This window comes from Jaculus jaculus, chromosome 1 (genome assembly GCF_020740685.1).
Source record: "Jaculus jaculus isolate mJacJac1 chromosome 1, mJacJac1.mat.Y.cur, whole genome shotgun sequence".
In the NCBI taxonomy this organism is placed as follows: domain Eukaryota; kingdom Metazoa; phylum Chordata; class Mammalia; order Rodentia; family Dipodidae; genus Jaculus; species Jaculus jaculus.
Genome location: NC_059102.1, coordinates 124093966 through 124111296, shown reverse-complemented (window position 1 = coordinate 124111296; position 17331 = coordinate 124093966). Strand labels below are relative to the sequence as shown.

The 17331-nt window shown below is 44.5% G+C and overlaps 1 protein-coding gene across 1 annotated transcript in view; it reads right to left on the bottom strand.

Annotated features, from left to right (window-relative positions):
* Positions 1-1774: 1774 nt before the first annotated feature.
* Snx30 (sorting nexin family member 30) overlaps positions 1775-17331 on the bottom strand; it is a 167601-nt gene continuing 152044 nt past the window's right edge. The window contains exons 8-9 of the mRNA XM_004657014.3: positions 12819-12971; positions 1775-7491 (exon numbers count right to left, since the gene is read on the bottom strand). Coding sequence (XP_004657071.1) covers positions 7432-7491; positions 12819-12971 — 213 coding nt within the window. The 3' untranslated portion in view covers positions 1775-7431. The remainder of the gene's footprint in view (positions 7492-12818; positions 12972-17331) is intronic.

Below are 17331 nucleotides of genomic sequence, written 5' to 3'. Positions count from 1 at the left end.
CAATTAAGTGGGCATTGGCAAGCAACCTTTGAACCCACCAATCCCTTTAGGACCCTCTTCCTGCTCTCTCTCAACTGCTTATAAAAACTCAGTCCCCTGACAAATAAAAGAGCTGTTCTCTGAAGCTATGTCCTGGTTATTTTGTCCTGTTATACTCACGGCCACTCAAAACCCTGCTCCACAGTTGCCTGGACACCTCCAGTGAGTCGGTGCACAATGGCCTCCTGAGGAACCAGGGACACACACACACACACACACACACACACACACACACACACACACGCAGTGTGGATCTCCCCCGAGTACAGCCCTAGGCATGGGGGGCTGACGGATAGTATATTCTAAGCCCTTGAGTTTATGAGCTCTCTGAATGTGTTTCCTTTTTCTTCCTTAAGTTCCTCCTTGTATCCTCTTCTTCCTCTGTCCTTTCTGCATCCTTAATTCTTAAGGCCTCCTAGGTCCAGTCCCTGCTTCTCTTCTCCAATACCTGGTCTAGCCCTACTGACTCCAGAATTCAGCTGAATCAACATGTGGATCTCCCCAAAGATAAATGTAAACCACATTCTTCTAACCATTCAAGCTTACTACATCTTTGGTGCCTCTCTTCTCACTGATTTGCTAATGATTTCACTTTGAGCTCTCAAGCTCCAAGTCTCCAGATCACTCAGACCCATTCCTGGATGCCACAGGTGTCTCTAAGGTCCAGCTGTGTATTCTCACCTCTTCCTCCTTATCACTTCTTGCCATGACTTTTGTAATCTACCCCTACTTATTCCCCAGGTTTCAGTCTGACCCCAAACCTCCAGCATCCTATCTCCACACCTTCTTAAAAAGAAAAGAAAAAAAAAAAAGTATATCTTTAGAATTAAAAAAACAAACAAACAGGCCAAGTATGGTGGCATACACCTTTAATCCCAGCACTCAGGAGGCAGAAATAGGCTGTGAGTTCAAGGCAGCCTGAGATTCCATTAATTCCATGTCTGCTTGGACTAGAGTGAGACCCTCCCTCAAAACAAACAAAAATACAGGAAAAAGATTATTCCTAATATTTAAGGTACAGATATTTAAACTAGTAATTCCATGTGGACTCTCATATTGACAGCACCATAGTACCATAGTGCCAGTGCTGTGTATGTATAATTACTAGTCTGCCAACTACTGTACAGGGAAGACTTGCTTGCTTTCACTTCAAAGATGGTAATATTAAAGGTTCAGAGACATGACTTGCCTAAAGCCACAGTTATTGAGAAAATGAGATTTGATTCCAAATCTCCTTAGTCCACCTGTTGCCTCACTTGGTATCACTGCAGTCCTGGAATAACATCTACTGTCAGTAAACCAAGCTCAGCATCACTGTTAAGTCCATTTTCAAGGCACAGCCATCATGAGGAACTGAGCATTCTGGCTTCTGCTTTGTAATATACCCTCTCCAATAAACCTAAGGCGTTCCTTCTTTTCTCACAAATGCCTCAAAAACAACAGAGCAGGAAGGGACTGTCCCAACCCTCATTATAACATGCTTTGCTCCTGCCAGTCACACAATGCTCACTATGGTAGTTTCTTCACCTACCCAAATCAGTACCAACCTGGATGATGCAGGAGAAAGTAAAAGGAAGTTGGATCTATAAAGATGAATTATAATAGCTCATTTATATGTTTTCTTTCCTGTTGCTGAATACATTCTCATTTTTGTAGGCAAATTATTTGTGCAGGGAATAGAGAGGTATCCAAGGTTTCCAATCCTAAGTAGTACAAATGAGAACATAACTCAGGATAAAGAAAGCATTTTTTACAGGTTTATTGGTCCATTACTTTTAAGTTAATTGAGGTAAAGAACTTTCTTGTTTAATTTACAAGCTGATAGTTTATGAAGCAATACAAATTCATTTACCTCAGAATGTAATACTAATCCCATAGTAAACAATAAACATAATTTCTTAGATATATGAAAACAAGACCAAAAATAAAAAAATACCTTGTGCCAGCATCAAAAACTCCAAAACAACTTTTTTTCCCCCATTTTTATAATCTCTGGGTTCCATAACAAAGAAAAAATGACATTCTTTTTAGCATTTGGTAGTTTCATGAGACAAAGACTTCAATCTGTAAATAAATCCCTGTCTTACCCACATAGTTCTCTCAAGCACTTATTTTCACAGCTTTTGTTTTGGCTTAATGGCAGAGTGGAAAGAAAAGACATTTACACAGAAGATTCCAGCAATCCCTCAGAAGACTTTTTCTTTCTCTTTAAAAATTTTAAAACACAAAGGACAATTTTTAAAAATAAGAAACAGTCCATAATTTGGACATGCCCTAAGCAAAAGTTTGATCTCTTCTTAAACAGTTAAAATACGAGTTAAAAAGACTGCTGGCAGTTTGTTTCATGGGAGTGTATCAGACATAGGGCATGTCTCCAAGCATTCCCCACCCACAGGGAGGAAGGGAGCAGGCACAGAGAGATACAATGAACAGGGCTCTATGGATCAAAGCCTTGGTGGTGTTCAGTGCAGACTGCTAAAAGATGCTGGTTTGTAATCCAACGAAAAGACCCAGCTGCCACCAATTCACATCCTGCTTTCAACCTGCTTTTCTCGCCCCATTCTCACCATCATTTCTGACAGGATGTTGGTACAAGATGGTGAATTAACCTGTCCCACAGGTGTGAGCTGCTCTGACCTGGTCCCAGAGCACCCAGGATCGATCAGCTGGTGCTAGGGAGGTACTTCTGGGAGAGGCCATAGGCAACTCTTCATCAGTGGCTTGAAGAGTAAGAGCGCTGCTAACATGACCTAATCACTGTGGAATTTTTGGCATTTTAACCTGTGAAGAACTTCCACCCCAAACATATAGCTCTGAGGACCCTACAGAATCTTAAAAAGCTGTTCTGCAAAAGCAGGGTAAACCTTTAATACTGTCATAATCTATAGAGTTCTGTGTATCTAAATGATTTGTCAATGCTGATACCATATCCTCTATAATCAAAAACTATGCCAAAAGGCACTAAATTAGTCTTATACTCTTGAAAACAAAAAGGTGTTGTGGTCCCTGTTTCCTTGCGTTATTAAAAATATCATTTGGCAATAGCAATATTTAGTTTCTCCTCTCAGGCCACCCCAATTATGGCCCTTACCTTCTGGCTGGTTACTTTAAGAAGACTGTTAAATTTAGCTGAACTGATTATATATCTAAAACCCTACCAAGAACTGTTTAAACACTAGTTGAAGAATAAGGCATATTAATAGGTAATGATAAAACCTTGAAAAGTAGAATTCAATTTTTAACAGTCTGTGGCTTTTAAAAAAATTTTGGATGTTTTGATTTTTCAAGTGCTAAGTCCATAGAATAATTATATGAAATGCATGTTACTGGTTTATTAAATTATTTTTTCATAGCACTTATTTACAAGCTATGCGTAGTAGTAAAAACTACTTTATAATGGTTTTTTGCCACATATATAGGGTTGGACAGTCATACCTAGGATACATTTCAAACGATATGATTAAAAGACTAGTCTGCCCCTCACAACAGAGCTTTCACCCCAGCTTTTTTGATGCAAACATCCCCTGCACTTGGACACGTGCAACCCGGGAACACCAGGCATCGTCAAAACAAAATCCTGACAACCTCCAGAATAAGTCAGTGAAAAGTCACATTCCTGATTATTCACCAAGCTAAAAGCAAAGCAGAACAGCTCCCACACCCCCAACAGGTCTGACCGAGGAGAAGGCATCTTCCTCAAATGTACTGCTAAGTGCCACCTGCTTCTCAGTAGAGAAAGCCCAAGGAACAGGGGCTGGGAGGAGGCACATCCAATCTATTGCCGTCTTGAGGACAGTTAAAAGTGAGAAGCAACACCAAATTCTCAACATAATCTTATAAATGAACATGACCAAAGCTGTGTTCCCGGCCATAGAATGAGCTCACTCCATTTCCAGGGGCCTTCAAGTAGACATGAGGGAAGGTAGGGTCTACAGGGGTGTGGCCTATAAACACAGGTAGCTGGTCCTTGGGATAAATCACCCTTCAGGGTGGTCAAGACCTCCATCCAGCCAGAATGGAGCCCAGTTCTAGGCCACACTAAGACCTAAACAGATGAGGTCTGCAAGCACCTCAGGTGCTCCACCACCTCCTCTCTCAGCAGCTCAGTAGAGAATGACTTTCCCACAGTCCAACGACCTCATCAAAACAGAGCCAGCTGCCCGAGGTTCCAGTGTCATAAGGCAGGAACAAGTCATACAAACTCTGGTGTCCCTTAAAGTATCATTACAAGAGAGAAACCTTACTTGAAACTGGCACCTGGACACCATGCCCACATGGAAAACAGAACTTCCTCTCAAGCCCCCCAAAGAAGTGTGGGTACAGTTCCCTTGTGTAAAGCAGTGGCTGAGGGAACCTGCTTCCCTTGACATCTGGAGCACGCTCCATAGGGATGAAGTTTGCCGAGAAAAAAGCCCTTACATTCTCATCCCCGTCTCCACCCCTAGACATGCCACATTTTTGTGATTTTGGCTACAGAAAGATGTCTGGGGAGTCCAAGAGCCTCCCTCATACTTTGTTTACCTGCCACCACCAAGCTTTGTGTGATAAAACCCAGCCCCAAGGCAGCTACTGACTAGCGTGCTCCCTCCTCAGTGCAGAGCAGTGTTTCCTGGCTTTGAACCGAGCAGCCCAGACTCTTCTTGCAGATCCCCAACTTTTAGTGTCCAGACCTGCTACAAATCACAACTGCTCTCTTAAACATCACCTGCATCTCTCAATTCTGCTGAAAGGAATTCTGTCAACACCTGGAATCCCAATCCACGTGAAGAAAGCCTTTCATGTCTCAGAACCTGGGCAGCTGTTGGGAATGTCTTCATTCCACTGTCACATACTCAAGCCTCAAAGCCTACATGTGTCCCTCAGCCTGAGGTAGAGTGCACCCTCGAGCCAGAATCTCATGGAAACTCCACCAGAGGAGTCCGTGATCTCAGGACAGAAACTCTGTGAGCTCCAGAGAAAATGAAGGCTCTCCGAGGCATCTTTGGCACTGAAGTCTCTAAGCTACACTTCGCATAGAGCATCTCCTCTGTCCTGGGCCATAAAGAGGATGCAAATGCTGAGCTTCAGGGGCATGAGGGAGCTGCAGGAGTGGGGAGGGTGGGAAAGCCTCCTTCATTGGCTCATGTTCCCATCTTTCTCAGCCAGCTTCCTCAGCTCATCAGACACCAGCTGAAGACAGGGACAAGAGACTCTTCTTAGAAGGGTCATTTCCTCCAAGTCTGCAGTGGATGTAGATTTTCCTGGCAACAGCACAAGAGGTCAGCAAGTTTGTATCACTCCAACTCTTTCTGGTGTTGCAAAGCTCAGGAACACCACATGTGAGCAAACAGAGCATGACAAGATCTCATGGTGCCTTCAGAGCCAGTCCCTTCAGAATCAGTGCTCGGCCTCCCATGAAGGAGGAATGGCTGTGGACTGTCCCCCTCCCCATAGCTCCTAGAAACAGTCCCTAGCTGTTTTAAGGGCTGCCTTCATTCCTGACTAACTAGTACAGGAGAATGACTCTAGGCCTCATCAACTAGCAGGTTATCAAACTCTTGTTTCCCTCTGACCCTTTCCACAGTGCTTTCCAAGCATCATTACACCAGTTATTTTCCAGGCACACATCCCATAAAGCAAAACTTCATGGGTCCTACAGGTGAACATTAGCTGTTGGGTCAGTCTGGAGTCTTCAATGGAGGGCTGTCAGTGACAAGAAACAAACCCTGATTCTACCAGCATGCCCAGATTGGCTCCAGACATCCGTACCCATAACAACCCGATGGTTAAGAGGTAGAATGAAATGCTGAGTCACTGGAGTTGGGGGTGCATGGATTTTTCTCACCCTTCTATGTCAGGGATCATTTCTATTTGTACCAAATAAAATTCATATCCAAGAGTTAGAATGCCACAGATGGGGTTCAGAAGTAAAGGTAAGTACCGGAGGATGTAGAAATTATCACTTCAATGGCAACTCTTTGAAACATGAGAAAAAAGAACCAAATTGTCTCATACTGTTCAAACTGTCCCATAGTGCCCCAGCTGCAGATGGTATGAGTGGAAGAGGTGACTTCAGCACGCTGTGTGCTGACTGGTATCTGCAGGCTAACTTACCAAAAGCAGCATCTCAACTATTTCATGTTAAAAAGTCCTACCATTTACTTGAGAGTTGGATTTGTGGTTTTATAGGAAAGGGCCACAAATACATAGCCTCTTTTCAGGAAGGTCAATGAGCTAGAAGACAGATCTTTGCTGACTGTTGGCTTTGTGGTGATCTGCAAAGACAGCCTCATAACAGTTCCCAGGAATTGGATGCAAATGGAGATTTCAGCATAGCTGTAAGCAGAGTTCATTGCTGCATTTGTCATCTGAGACCCCTACTGCTAATGGTTAAAGCACTTCATGTAGAACATCCACATTACGTTTACAAATTTTGACTGTCGTAACAATACAACATACCAGCCCTCTTGTCACAAGGCTGCCCAAACATTCAGTGGACACAGCAGGAAGTTTTAAGCTAGGTATTTTTGGTGAGGTAAAGGCAAATTGCCCAGTGCAGACATGGGAGCTGGGTACAGAGCCACTGGTCAACCACAAGGGGCTACTCTGACTACAAAACAATAGCTATTACCCAAAAGGCCATTCCCAACTGTGATGGCAACTAACAAGCAAAAGAAATATTCACAGAGAAAAAATACACCTTTTTTGGAGTTTACACAAAACATTTCTCATCTATCGCATTCTAGTGTCAGAAACAAGATCTGGGAGCATTCCCCTCAGCTTCCTGAGGCATTGCATAAGGACAAGGACGCTGGCTTGCTCCCTCAAGCATGGATGGCGTACAGACATAGAGTTAAACAAGACACAAGAAAACGGCCACACGCAGGCAGTAGGACACATTCACAGCCATGGGCCACTGAAAATTAAGGGCTTTCCATGGAGGGCTCTTCAAGGCGGAGGCAAGTCACTGCCCACAGGTTCAAGTGCAAAGACACTAGGTCTCCACAGCAAGCCATCGTTGCCTTCTTTGTGCCCCTGCAATGTCCTTGAGAAGTAGGACCTGGGTTCTGTCTGCAATAGGCAACTCAGCTGTCCCCAGAGAGGAAACTGTCAGGAGATGCTGCGATGTCAGCTACAGGTTCGTGTCCCGCAGTTTCAAGTCTTCGTAGTGTTCCATTTAGGACATTTCTGCACAACACAGAGGTATGCTTCTTCAGCTGAGAGATGATCATAGCCAAACCGACTGCATCAAGGAAGAAATGCTAATTGAAAACAACCGTGGGGGAGGGGGAAAGGTACACAACGAGAGGGGCTGCTGTGCTCTTCCCAATGCCACCTCTCTGGCACTGCAAGAACATTCCGGTACTGGGTGCCAAGCCCTGCTAGGTAGAAGTCTCTGTCCCGAGAATGAATCTACTTGGCCTCTTGTTTCTCCTGCAGCAGAGGAATAATGGACTCCCACGCCATGAGGCACTGAAACGACAACATGCACACAGTATCAGCACTGAGTTTGAGTTCAGGGTCAACTCTTTAGTGGTGCTCTGGTCTACTCTTTCACTGTCAATCCTGTTGGGTTACCTCTGTCCAGTGGCACCTACGTGTGTTATCATACTATTATCAACAAAGGAGGTAAGAATTGTTTGTTCAGGATATGTCACCACCATCTTTATGAAGAGAGCATTATCCCCACATGGCTTCATGATAGTGTGTGAAGCTCACACCCAGTGAGTGGTAATGGAGTCACTGGAAAGGAGAGAGGAAAAAAAAAAAAAAAAAAACCTCTCCCTCAACGAAGCCAAAACCAGACCAGACAGGAAGTTCTTGATGAGGACACAGGTTCTCAGCACTGATGTAGACATTGTTCCAGCTGTGGGTGGAGCTTGCACAAGGATGCAAACATGACGCACCAGTCACCTGAGTCAGATTGGGTAGAAAACCTGCTTGTTTTGGCCACTCCTGGATATCCCAAAAGAAAGTGAGGAGGAAAGGGAACCCAGAAATTTTGTTTTATCATATATATAATACTACGCATTTTATATTCACTACCACATGGTTCCTGGTGGCAACAGGAATGCATATTGATGTTCTTTCCACTACAAGCTTGTTTTATTCCAGAACCCTGTGACAGGCCAAGATCTTAGAAGACTCCGACACTGCCTCTGACAGCAGCCTGCTCAGCAGACATGTCCTCTTCCTTTTGAGTACCTACTTAAGGGAAGGACAAGTCCACTGCATTTGGCCTTTCTTAGAAGCAGCCCTAGGGGTGAAGGAGGCCCCTATGCTGAGACACTAGGAAAGGGGTTCCACAGAGATGGGAGAGAAAGGCATGATCAGGTCAAGCCAAAAACAGGAGTGGCAAAATTGTTCCCTGATCCTTCCTTGGTGACTCACTTGGGAGCCATCCTATGTAAACAAGGACCAGGAATATGGTCTGTGGCATTTTGGGTCCTACCCTCTCCCTGGGCCATTCCCTCAGATCTAGAAGGGTCTTTATACATTAGCCAAGAATAACCAAAACTGGGCTGGAGGGATGGCTTAGCGGTTAAGGCATTTGCCTGTAAAGTCAAAGGACCCAGGTTTGATTCCCCAGGACCCACGTTAGCCAGCTGCACAAGGGGGCGCAAGCGTCTGGAGTTTGTTTACAGTGGCTGGAAGATCTGGTGCACCTATTCACTCTCTCTCTTTCTCTGATAAATAAATAAATATTTAAAAAAATAACCAAAACTAATTAGTACTCTTCAGTTCCCAAATGTGTCAACTGTCTAGAATACATATTCTCCATATCCCTGTGTTTGAGGCTCAGAATAAATTTCCACAAATTAGTCTTTCCTGCCCACTCCACTTGTCTCTAGGAGTCTTCTCCCTGTTCCTTTCCCTCAGAGCATTTATCTCACACTAAATTGTGGGATTCTATCATTAATTCATCTCCTCTGCTGAACTGAGGATTCCTAGAGGGCACAAACCTTATTATTTATCAACTTTATATTTATTAATTTATTACAGAGCGAGAGAGAGAGAAAGAGAGGCAGGCAAAGACAGAGAGAGAAAGAATGGGCATGCCAGGGCCTCCAGCCACTGCAAATGAACTCCAGATGCATGCAACTTTTACTTATTTATTTATTTAGTTTTATTTTAGAGTGAGAGAGAGAATTGGCATGCCAGGGCCTCAGCCACTGCCATCAAATTCCAGATACTTGCGCCACCCACTGGTACGTGTGACCTTGAGCTTGCCTCAGCTTTGTGTGTCTGCCTTACATGGTATCTGGAGAGTTGAATATGGGTCCTTAGGCTTGGCAGGCAAGTACTCTAACCACTAAGCACCTCTCCAGTCCAGGAACATGCAACTTGATGTACACAATCCCTTTCACAGAAGTGCACAAAAAGAATACTTGTCAAAAATATATAGAAGCCAAGACCAGGCCCCAAAATAGTGTCCCTGTTATGATATAATAGGAAGGCATAGACTCCAGGGCTGAGTTTATATCTCCTGGAGCTCTGGGAATGCTGGGATTCATCCATAAGAGGTTTGTGATGGAGACACTGGATCTGGTTGGTTTTGAACTGGGAAGCACACTAAACAGCAGAGGGAAGGTAAGTGGGATAAGGAAGAAACATTTACAGAGTACCTACCAAGTGCTCACATGTGCATTATTTCACTTATCTTCACAATCATTCAGTGGAGAAGGACTGTTCCCACTTCATAGATGAAGAATCATAGGCACAGGCAGTCATCTTCCCTAACAGGGAAGTCAGCTGAGAAATGAGGCCTCAATTTCACAAGGGGAGATGTTTCCTCTTTTGGGGAGGGAGGGATGTTCCCGAGGGTGGGCCATAGATCCTAGTTTCATAATATATGAGAAACATCTAGACTTACATCCTAATCAGTTATACAACCCTAGTTCAGTCTCTGACAGGCTAATATACCTTGGGCAGTTTTTTAACGTCTCTGAGCCTTGGTTTTTTTCAACCTTAAATTAGGGATCATAAAATCTATGTGAGCTGCTGGAGGATAAAGGTTACCAACAGTGTGAGCAAGTGGTGGATCCTGCAAGTTACAAAATCAGCTATCCAGGCAAGATGTACCCACCAATGCAACAGTGGCACATAGGCTATGGGGGTAATTAGCTGCTGTCTGATTGGATATGAGGCCTATTAAGTGGAAAGGAGTTAATGCCTGGTACTGAGAGCTATGCCTAAAGCTTGGAAGGTCATAGACCCTAGAGGAAAGCTTCCATTGTTCTTTGGCTAAAAGAAGAGGTTATACCTATCAAAAAGTTTTCTAAACATCTATGTTTATTCCCTCTGATCCATGATCCATGGTGCTCTCACTCTTGACTAGAGAATCTGCTTTCTTACAGATGGCAGCATGTATGGGCAAGACCTAAGACCCATGAGTACAAGAACAGACAGCCAACTGCCCAGCACAAGATGAATCACCTCAATCACATCTATCAGGGTCCACAAAACATTACAGAGGAAGTGGCAGATTAAATATGAGTATTGCTCTCAAAAGGGTCTCTCGTGATCCTCCCCCAGGGAGATAGGAGATGCAAAACTCACCAAAGCAGAAATACAGAGGATGTAGAGAACTCAATGCTAAAGGAGACTTATAACACACGTGCCAAGGCTCAGGGGACATTATGGAAGAGAGGTGGAAAGAATGTAAGAGCTATAGAGAATGGGAAAGTGTATCCTGGGGCATTGTCATCTACCACAGAGACTGACTGGTACATGCATGAATCCATAGTGTATACCACTAACCCTGCTGAGGAGGGCCCTCAGTGGAACAGGGAACAGGGGCAGGGAAGAGAGGACATAAAGAGTTTAACCTGAGAGGGATATGACCAATTTGCAATATGTTCATATATTAAAGTTCACAATAAGAAAGAAATTATATAAACATATGAAGAGAACTTGAGTTTTAAAAAGGGGCTGGGAAAAAATAAATAAAAATAAAAAGGGGCTGGAGGGATGGTTTAGCAGTTCAGGCATTTGCCTGCAAAGCCAAAGGACCCAAGTTCAATTCCCAGCACCTGCGTAAGCCAGATGCACAAGGAGGCACATGTGTCTGGAGTTCGTTTGCAGTGGCTGGAGGCCCTGGCACGCCCATTCTCTCACTCTCCCTCTTTCTCTGTCAAATAACTAACTAAATAAATAAAGATAAAAATATTTTTTTTTTTAAAAAAAGGGCTGGAGAGATGGCTTAGCAGTTAAGGAGCTTGCCTCTGAAGCCTAAAGACCCATGTTCAACTCTCCAGATCCCATGTATGCCAGATGCACAAGAGTGAAGCAATCAAGTGCAAGGTTGCATATATATGTCCACTAGGTGGCACAAGCATCTGGTGTTCAACTGCTGTGCCTGAGGCCCTGGCACACCAATCCTCTCTCTTTAAAAATAAAATAAAATAAAAACTCCCTTAACAGTGACAGACAGGGTTAAATGTAAAGAGCTGAACAAGCAAAGCACTCAGAGCAGAGCCCAGAGCTATGATAGGAGCACTAAAGAAATGGAGGCCACCTTTCTCCTTCTACCTTAAACAGCCTTCCCTGCATGACCTTACAAATAAGGCTGCTGTTTCCTTAACCTTCCTCTAGTGTGCTAGGAAAGGATTAGGTAGACAACCACCTCAGAGCCACAGCCAAAACCATCTGAGTCAAGAGTCCACTAGTCTGTGGTATAGCACTACCTGTGTCCTGCTCCAACAGCTGGCTTTCAAGTACTAGCTCCTGTGAAGAACTCCAGCCATAACATTAGGCTGTTAAAGAACAGAAGATGACAGGTGTCCTGGTGCACACCTTTAATCCCAGCACTCAGGAGGCAGAGGTAGAAGGATCGCGTGAGTTCAAGGACACCCTTAGACTACATAGTGAATTCCAGGTCAGCATGAGCCAGAGTAAGACCCTACCTCAAAACACCAAAAAAAAAGAAAAACAAAAAGGAAAGGTAGGTAGGTAGGTTGGTAGGTTGGTAGGTAGGTAGGTAGATCATTAGTAGAAATGACTCCAGGATGGGTACATGAGAAGAAATCTTGACTGGGGAGAGGGCACTATAGCTTGATAGGAAGGGCATGTGCTAGGAGTGCTTAACCTGAGGTCCAGATATAAGGGGGATGCATGAATAAAGGTTGTGGCTCCATGCATCTTTATTTTAGGTAGTTAACAATGATATTTTAAAGATCACTTAAAAAAAAAAACATTTTGATGACAGGTCTTCCAGATGACCAAAGTGGTCCACAGCATGGCACAATGGAAGTGGAGAACTCCTATACGTGAGGTACCCCCAGAGCTGTTGGAAATGAAGAGCCCCTGTACGTGAGGTACCCCCAGAGCTGTCGGAAGTGAAGAGCCCCTGTACGTGAGGTACCCCCGGAGCTGTCGGAAGTGAAGAGCCCCTGTACGTGAGGTACCCCCAGAGCTGTCGGAAGTAAAGAGCCCCTGTTCGTGAGGTACCCCCAGAGCTGTTGGAAGTGAAGAGCCCCGTACGTGAGGTACCCCCAGTGCTCTGTCAGAAGTGAAGAACCCCTGTACATGAGGTACCCCCAGAGCTCTGTGCACTGAGAGTCTGTCACACTGGCTCTAGGAAGTGTGGACAGGAAGCTGTCACTGTGCAACGGAAGCTTGTGAATGTCGTGGCCTCTGCTTCCCAACTCAGCAGCTGGGCAAAGGCATGCAGGGAAGCTCAGACTAGACAGCCAGGGGAAGGGAAGATGGCAAGAGCAGGGGCTGTGCTTCTGATTCCTGGAGGGCCCTCACAAAAGACTCCGGCTCCTAGAAGGCAGTCTTGTGCGCCTGCCCTTTACCTTCTCATAATACTGGATGTTCTTGTCAGCCAACCCCATGAGCAGCTGCCGGAAATCCTGCCGCTTGTTGTTCTGCCACCTCTCCATGTCAGCCTTCAGGTCAGCATTGAAGCACTCCATCCGGTCCTGACACTTCTCCACATCCGCTGGCACCTGGAACACAGAAGCCATGTGTGTAGGCTTTGTGTATGTGACTGGCTTCTCCTATCATAAGCCTCTCAACTCACATATTTCTTTAACTATTTTATTATTAGAGAGAAAGAGACAGAATGGGTACACCAGGGCTTTCTGCCACTGCAAATAAATTCCAAATGCATGTGCCACTTTGTGTACGTGCCTTTATTTCGGTTACTGAGGAACTGAACGCAAGCCTTCAGGCTTTGCAAGCAAGCACCTTTATCAAATCAGTCATCTCTTCAGCCCTCAGCTCACATATTTATTGGGGGCCAACATGCAACATTAAAATGTCCCTCTTGAAACCAAGGTTATGGCCCAAACAACCTTCCAAACCATATTCTAGCATCACACAGACTCATGAGGAAGCACTTTCTCCTCCCACCCCATGCTGCTTCCATTTACAAATTAGAAGAAAAAACACTGCCATTCAGAACCAGTTCCTTTTGGGGTTTACTCATCTGTGCTTATATATGGGGACAGATTTGCACACAGAAGCAATGGGTATTATACTGCTGTCCTCCTATCTTGTGGCAGACTTAGAAAAGAAGCAGGTTTTCCTGGGTCTCATGAACTATCCAATACTTGTGCTCTCTGACAATGCCTTTCCTCATTAAATAGAGAATTAACTGCAATGATGAGACCACTAGCCCTACATTACACATTGGAGGCATTTATACCCCTCTCGGCAGCAAGTAATCAAAGTAGTCACAGTTTGGTAAGTCCAAGAAAATAGGAAGAAAATTGTTCGTGTTTCTCAGAAGAATTTGAAATACAATATAGCAAACTGCTTCAAATTCTTCTTAAAGAGCCAAGCGTGGTGGCACATGCCTTTAATCCCAGCCCTTGGGAGGCAAAAGAAGAATAATCGCCATGAGTTTGGAGCCAGCCTTGAGCTACAGAGTTCCAGGTCTGCCTGGGCTTGAGTGAAACCCTACCTATGGAAAAAAAAAAAAGAAATTAAGGCCCTTCTTAAAGAGGACTTTCTTAAAAGAACTACGTCCCCTAGATTTTATAACTGTCACTTTGCTATGGTGAGATTCAGCCATCCCACATGGCTAAGGCAGGCTTTCTGGTCATAGGTGTTCCTAAAGCACAAGCCAGCATCTGTCCTAAGTCAAGTGCTCCACTAGGCCCTGATGATGGCTTAGGGATCACCATATCCAAAGCTGGGTTAATGCTTCCCAATAGCCTTGCAGGTTTGGAATGCTCGGGTCAGTTAACCCCAATGCCACCAAGCTAAGAAGAGTCAACAGGAGTCAATCTCCACCACTCAAGAAAACCTTATGCACAAGAAGCCAACCAGAATTCTAGCAACGTGGCAAGAGCAGGGCTGAGGGTACTAGGCACCTTCAGGCACATACATGTCCATCCACCACTCGGACCACCTGGAGACAACTGCAGAACACAGGAACCAGGGAAGTGGTGTAGCTAAGGAAGGGGGTCAACTAAGCCTGGTGTGAGAATTAAACTTGGTTGAGACCAGAATGAGTGGGAGTGAAAGAGGGCAACTTAAGAGAAAGATGTTTCAAATGGAAAAACAAGCCTTCCTTAAAGCAGTTCCACTTCTGTAAGAAGAAAGAGACTGACAGTGTCTTCTGATGTCATGACTGAAGCGCACTCACCTTTCCCTGCTCAGCCACCCACAGCTACGGGTCACCGCAGGTTAGATGAAAATGAAAGCCATGTCTGGGCTTTCTTCATCTTTCCAGAACCACTTCCAAGATCCAGCAAATCTGCCTCAATAGACCTTCCAAGAGCCATGGTATGGTGGCTCAGGAATCTCCCCCCTCTGCAGGTACAGCCCTTTTCCTTGCTTCTTTCCTGCTCACCACTCCCATCGGTGATTGGTTTGAAGTGCCCATCAGTTATTGTTCTTGAAGGAAGGGCAAAGATCCAAATTATCTGCTTCTATGATAAATTAATAAAATCCTCCAAAGTCTCCAAGACAGACAAAATCCCAAGACTTGAAGGAAAGGTGAGCTGATCATGACTTCTATGAGACAGATCCCAGGACCAGTGACAGAAATGACTTAGAGAACAGATTCAAGATGGTGGTTCCTGGGCCAGGGACTGCTGAGTGAACTGGTGACTAGGAATGGCAGTAAACTGATCTCCAGAGCCCTTTAAAGTGACAGCCCCTGGGCTAGTCACCCCAGCTTCATACATCTTCCTCTACCTCACTGTACCACACATATATTCTCAGTTGTGATGGGAGCTGTGAGGTTAAAACGCATAGCAGATCAGGTCTAGATCAGTCTGGGCTGGAATAAGACTCTACCTTGAAAGAAAAAAAACAGAATAAAAATAAATAAATAGGGCTATAGAGATGGCTTAGTGGTTAAGCACTTGCCTGTGAAGCCTAAAGACCCTGGTTCCAGGCTCGATTCCCCAGGACCCACGTTAGCCAGATGCACAAGGGGGAACACACATCTAGAGTTCGTTTGCAGTGGCCGGAGGCCCTGGCACGTCCATTCATTATCTATCTATCTATCTATCTATCTATCTGCCTCTTTATCTCTGTGTTTGTCACTTTCAAATAAATAAATAAATGAAAATAAACAAAAAAATTTTAAATAAATAAAGCAATAATAAGTTGAGGAAACACCGAGGGTAAAAACACAAATTTCAAGAGAATGGCAAGCAAGGCATGAGAGAGAAGTAAATGCATGAGTCAAAAGCAGAAACAAGGAGAATTGGAGAGCAATGAGCTCCCTCCACCATAACAGGAAATGATAAGGCAACAGAGACAGAAAAGCTGAGAGAAGGTCCACAGTCTCCCCAGTCCCTCTACAGCTCATCTCACAAAACCCAGAGCCTACCTTCAACAGAGTAAAGACTGCTGGGAGCCCACATAGTGAGAGGCAAAGGGTGCCAACACCAGCTTAGCATTTGTTAGCCTGGCACATAAGTAACACAATCCCCACGAGCCCTGGCCAGTCATCTGTAGAATGGGCATACTATGCTGAGAGAAGGGAAGACTCACAGTGATAAGGGGAAGATGGCGGAGCTCAGAGCTCCTTTGGCTGAGATTACAGCTGCTGGGAAACTAACTAGAAAATGCCTTTCTCCTTACATGCCTAAAGCTCCCAGAGAAGAAAGATTCTCCACTGGGCCTTTCAGTCTGCAGAAGTCACATATTAAAGTCTGGAGCTGGAGATGCAGATCAGTGATGGTATGCTTACTGACAGCACGAGGCCTTGGATTTGATGTCTAGTACAGAGGTGGCAAGGGTGGGGTGGGGGAGGAGGTAGAAGTAGGGCTGGAGAGATGGCTTATCGGTTAATGTGGTTGCCTACAAAGCCAAAGGATCCAGGTTCAATTCCTCAAGACCCACATAAGCCATATGTACAAGGTGGCACATGCATCTGGAGTTTGTTTGCAGCAGCTGAAGGCCCTGGTGCACCCATTCTCTCTATATATCTGCCTCTTTCTCAAATAAATAAATAAACAAACAAATAAATAAATAAATAAAATATATTTTAAAAGAGATAGAAATAGTAGTAGTAAGAGCCACCATTGCCACACTTGCCTTGAAGTTTCCATGCAGAACGTGGTGACATAAATCTATAATCCCAGCACTCAGGGGTCTGAGGTAGGGAGGTTGCAAGTTAAAGGCCAGACTGAGCTACATGTTGCCTCCAGAAAAAAAAAAAAAAAAAAGGTAAGGACTAAGGATATAGTTCAGTAGCACAGCACTTGTCTAGGATGCACAAAACCCTGAGTTCCATCCCCAGAACTGCAAAAAAGGAAAAAAAAAGTCTCTCTGTTGATACCTGTAGCAGTTAATCTTCACTGACAACTCAATCGGAGCTCAGAATCAACAAAGAGACCTGAAAGTCCGTGGGAACATCTCCAGAGATGTTTAACTGAGGACTGAAGACCTTCCTGAATGTGGGCTGGGTGGGTACCCAGACTGAATAAAAGTGGGGAAGCCAGAGGGACAGCAGTATTCCTCTCTCTCTGCCTCATGAATGGATGCAATGTGACCAGCACCTTGTGTTCCTTCACCCCCACCCTGCCGTACCTTCCCTGCCATGACAGACAGACATACTCTCAAACTACAGGCTAAAATAAACCCTTCCTCCCCTAAGTTGCTTAGGTCAGGTATATTGTTATAGCAATAAGTAATAGAGCACCTTACAAGAACAGCCCACCACATCACATCTTACAGAATGGTTAAAGGTGCACAGCTTTTAGATTTGCCTGAGTGAGCTCAATTCCTACTTCCATTTCTCTTATCCTGATCAACTTAAGAAGCCTGGTACCTTTCTTTTTTTTAACTTATTTATTGACAATTTTTATAAATACACACAAAAATGTATTTTGATTATAGTCC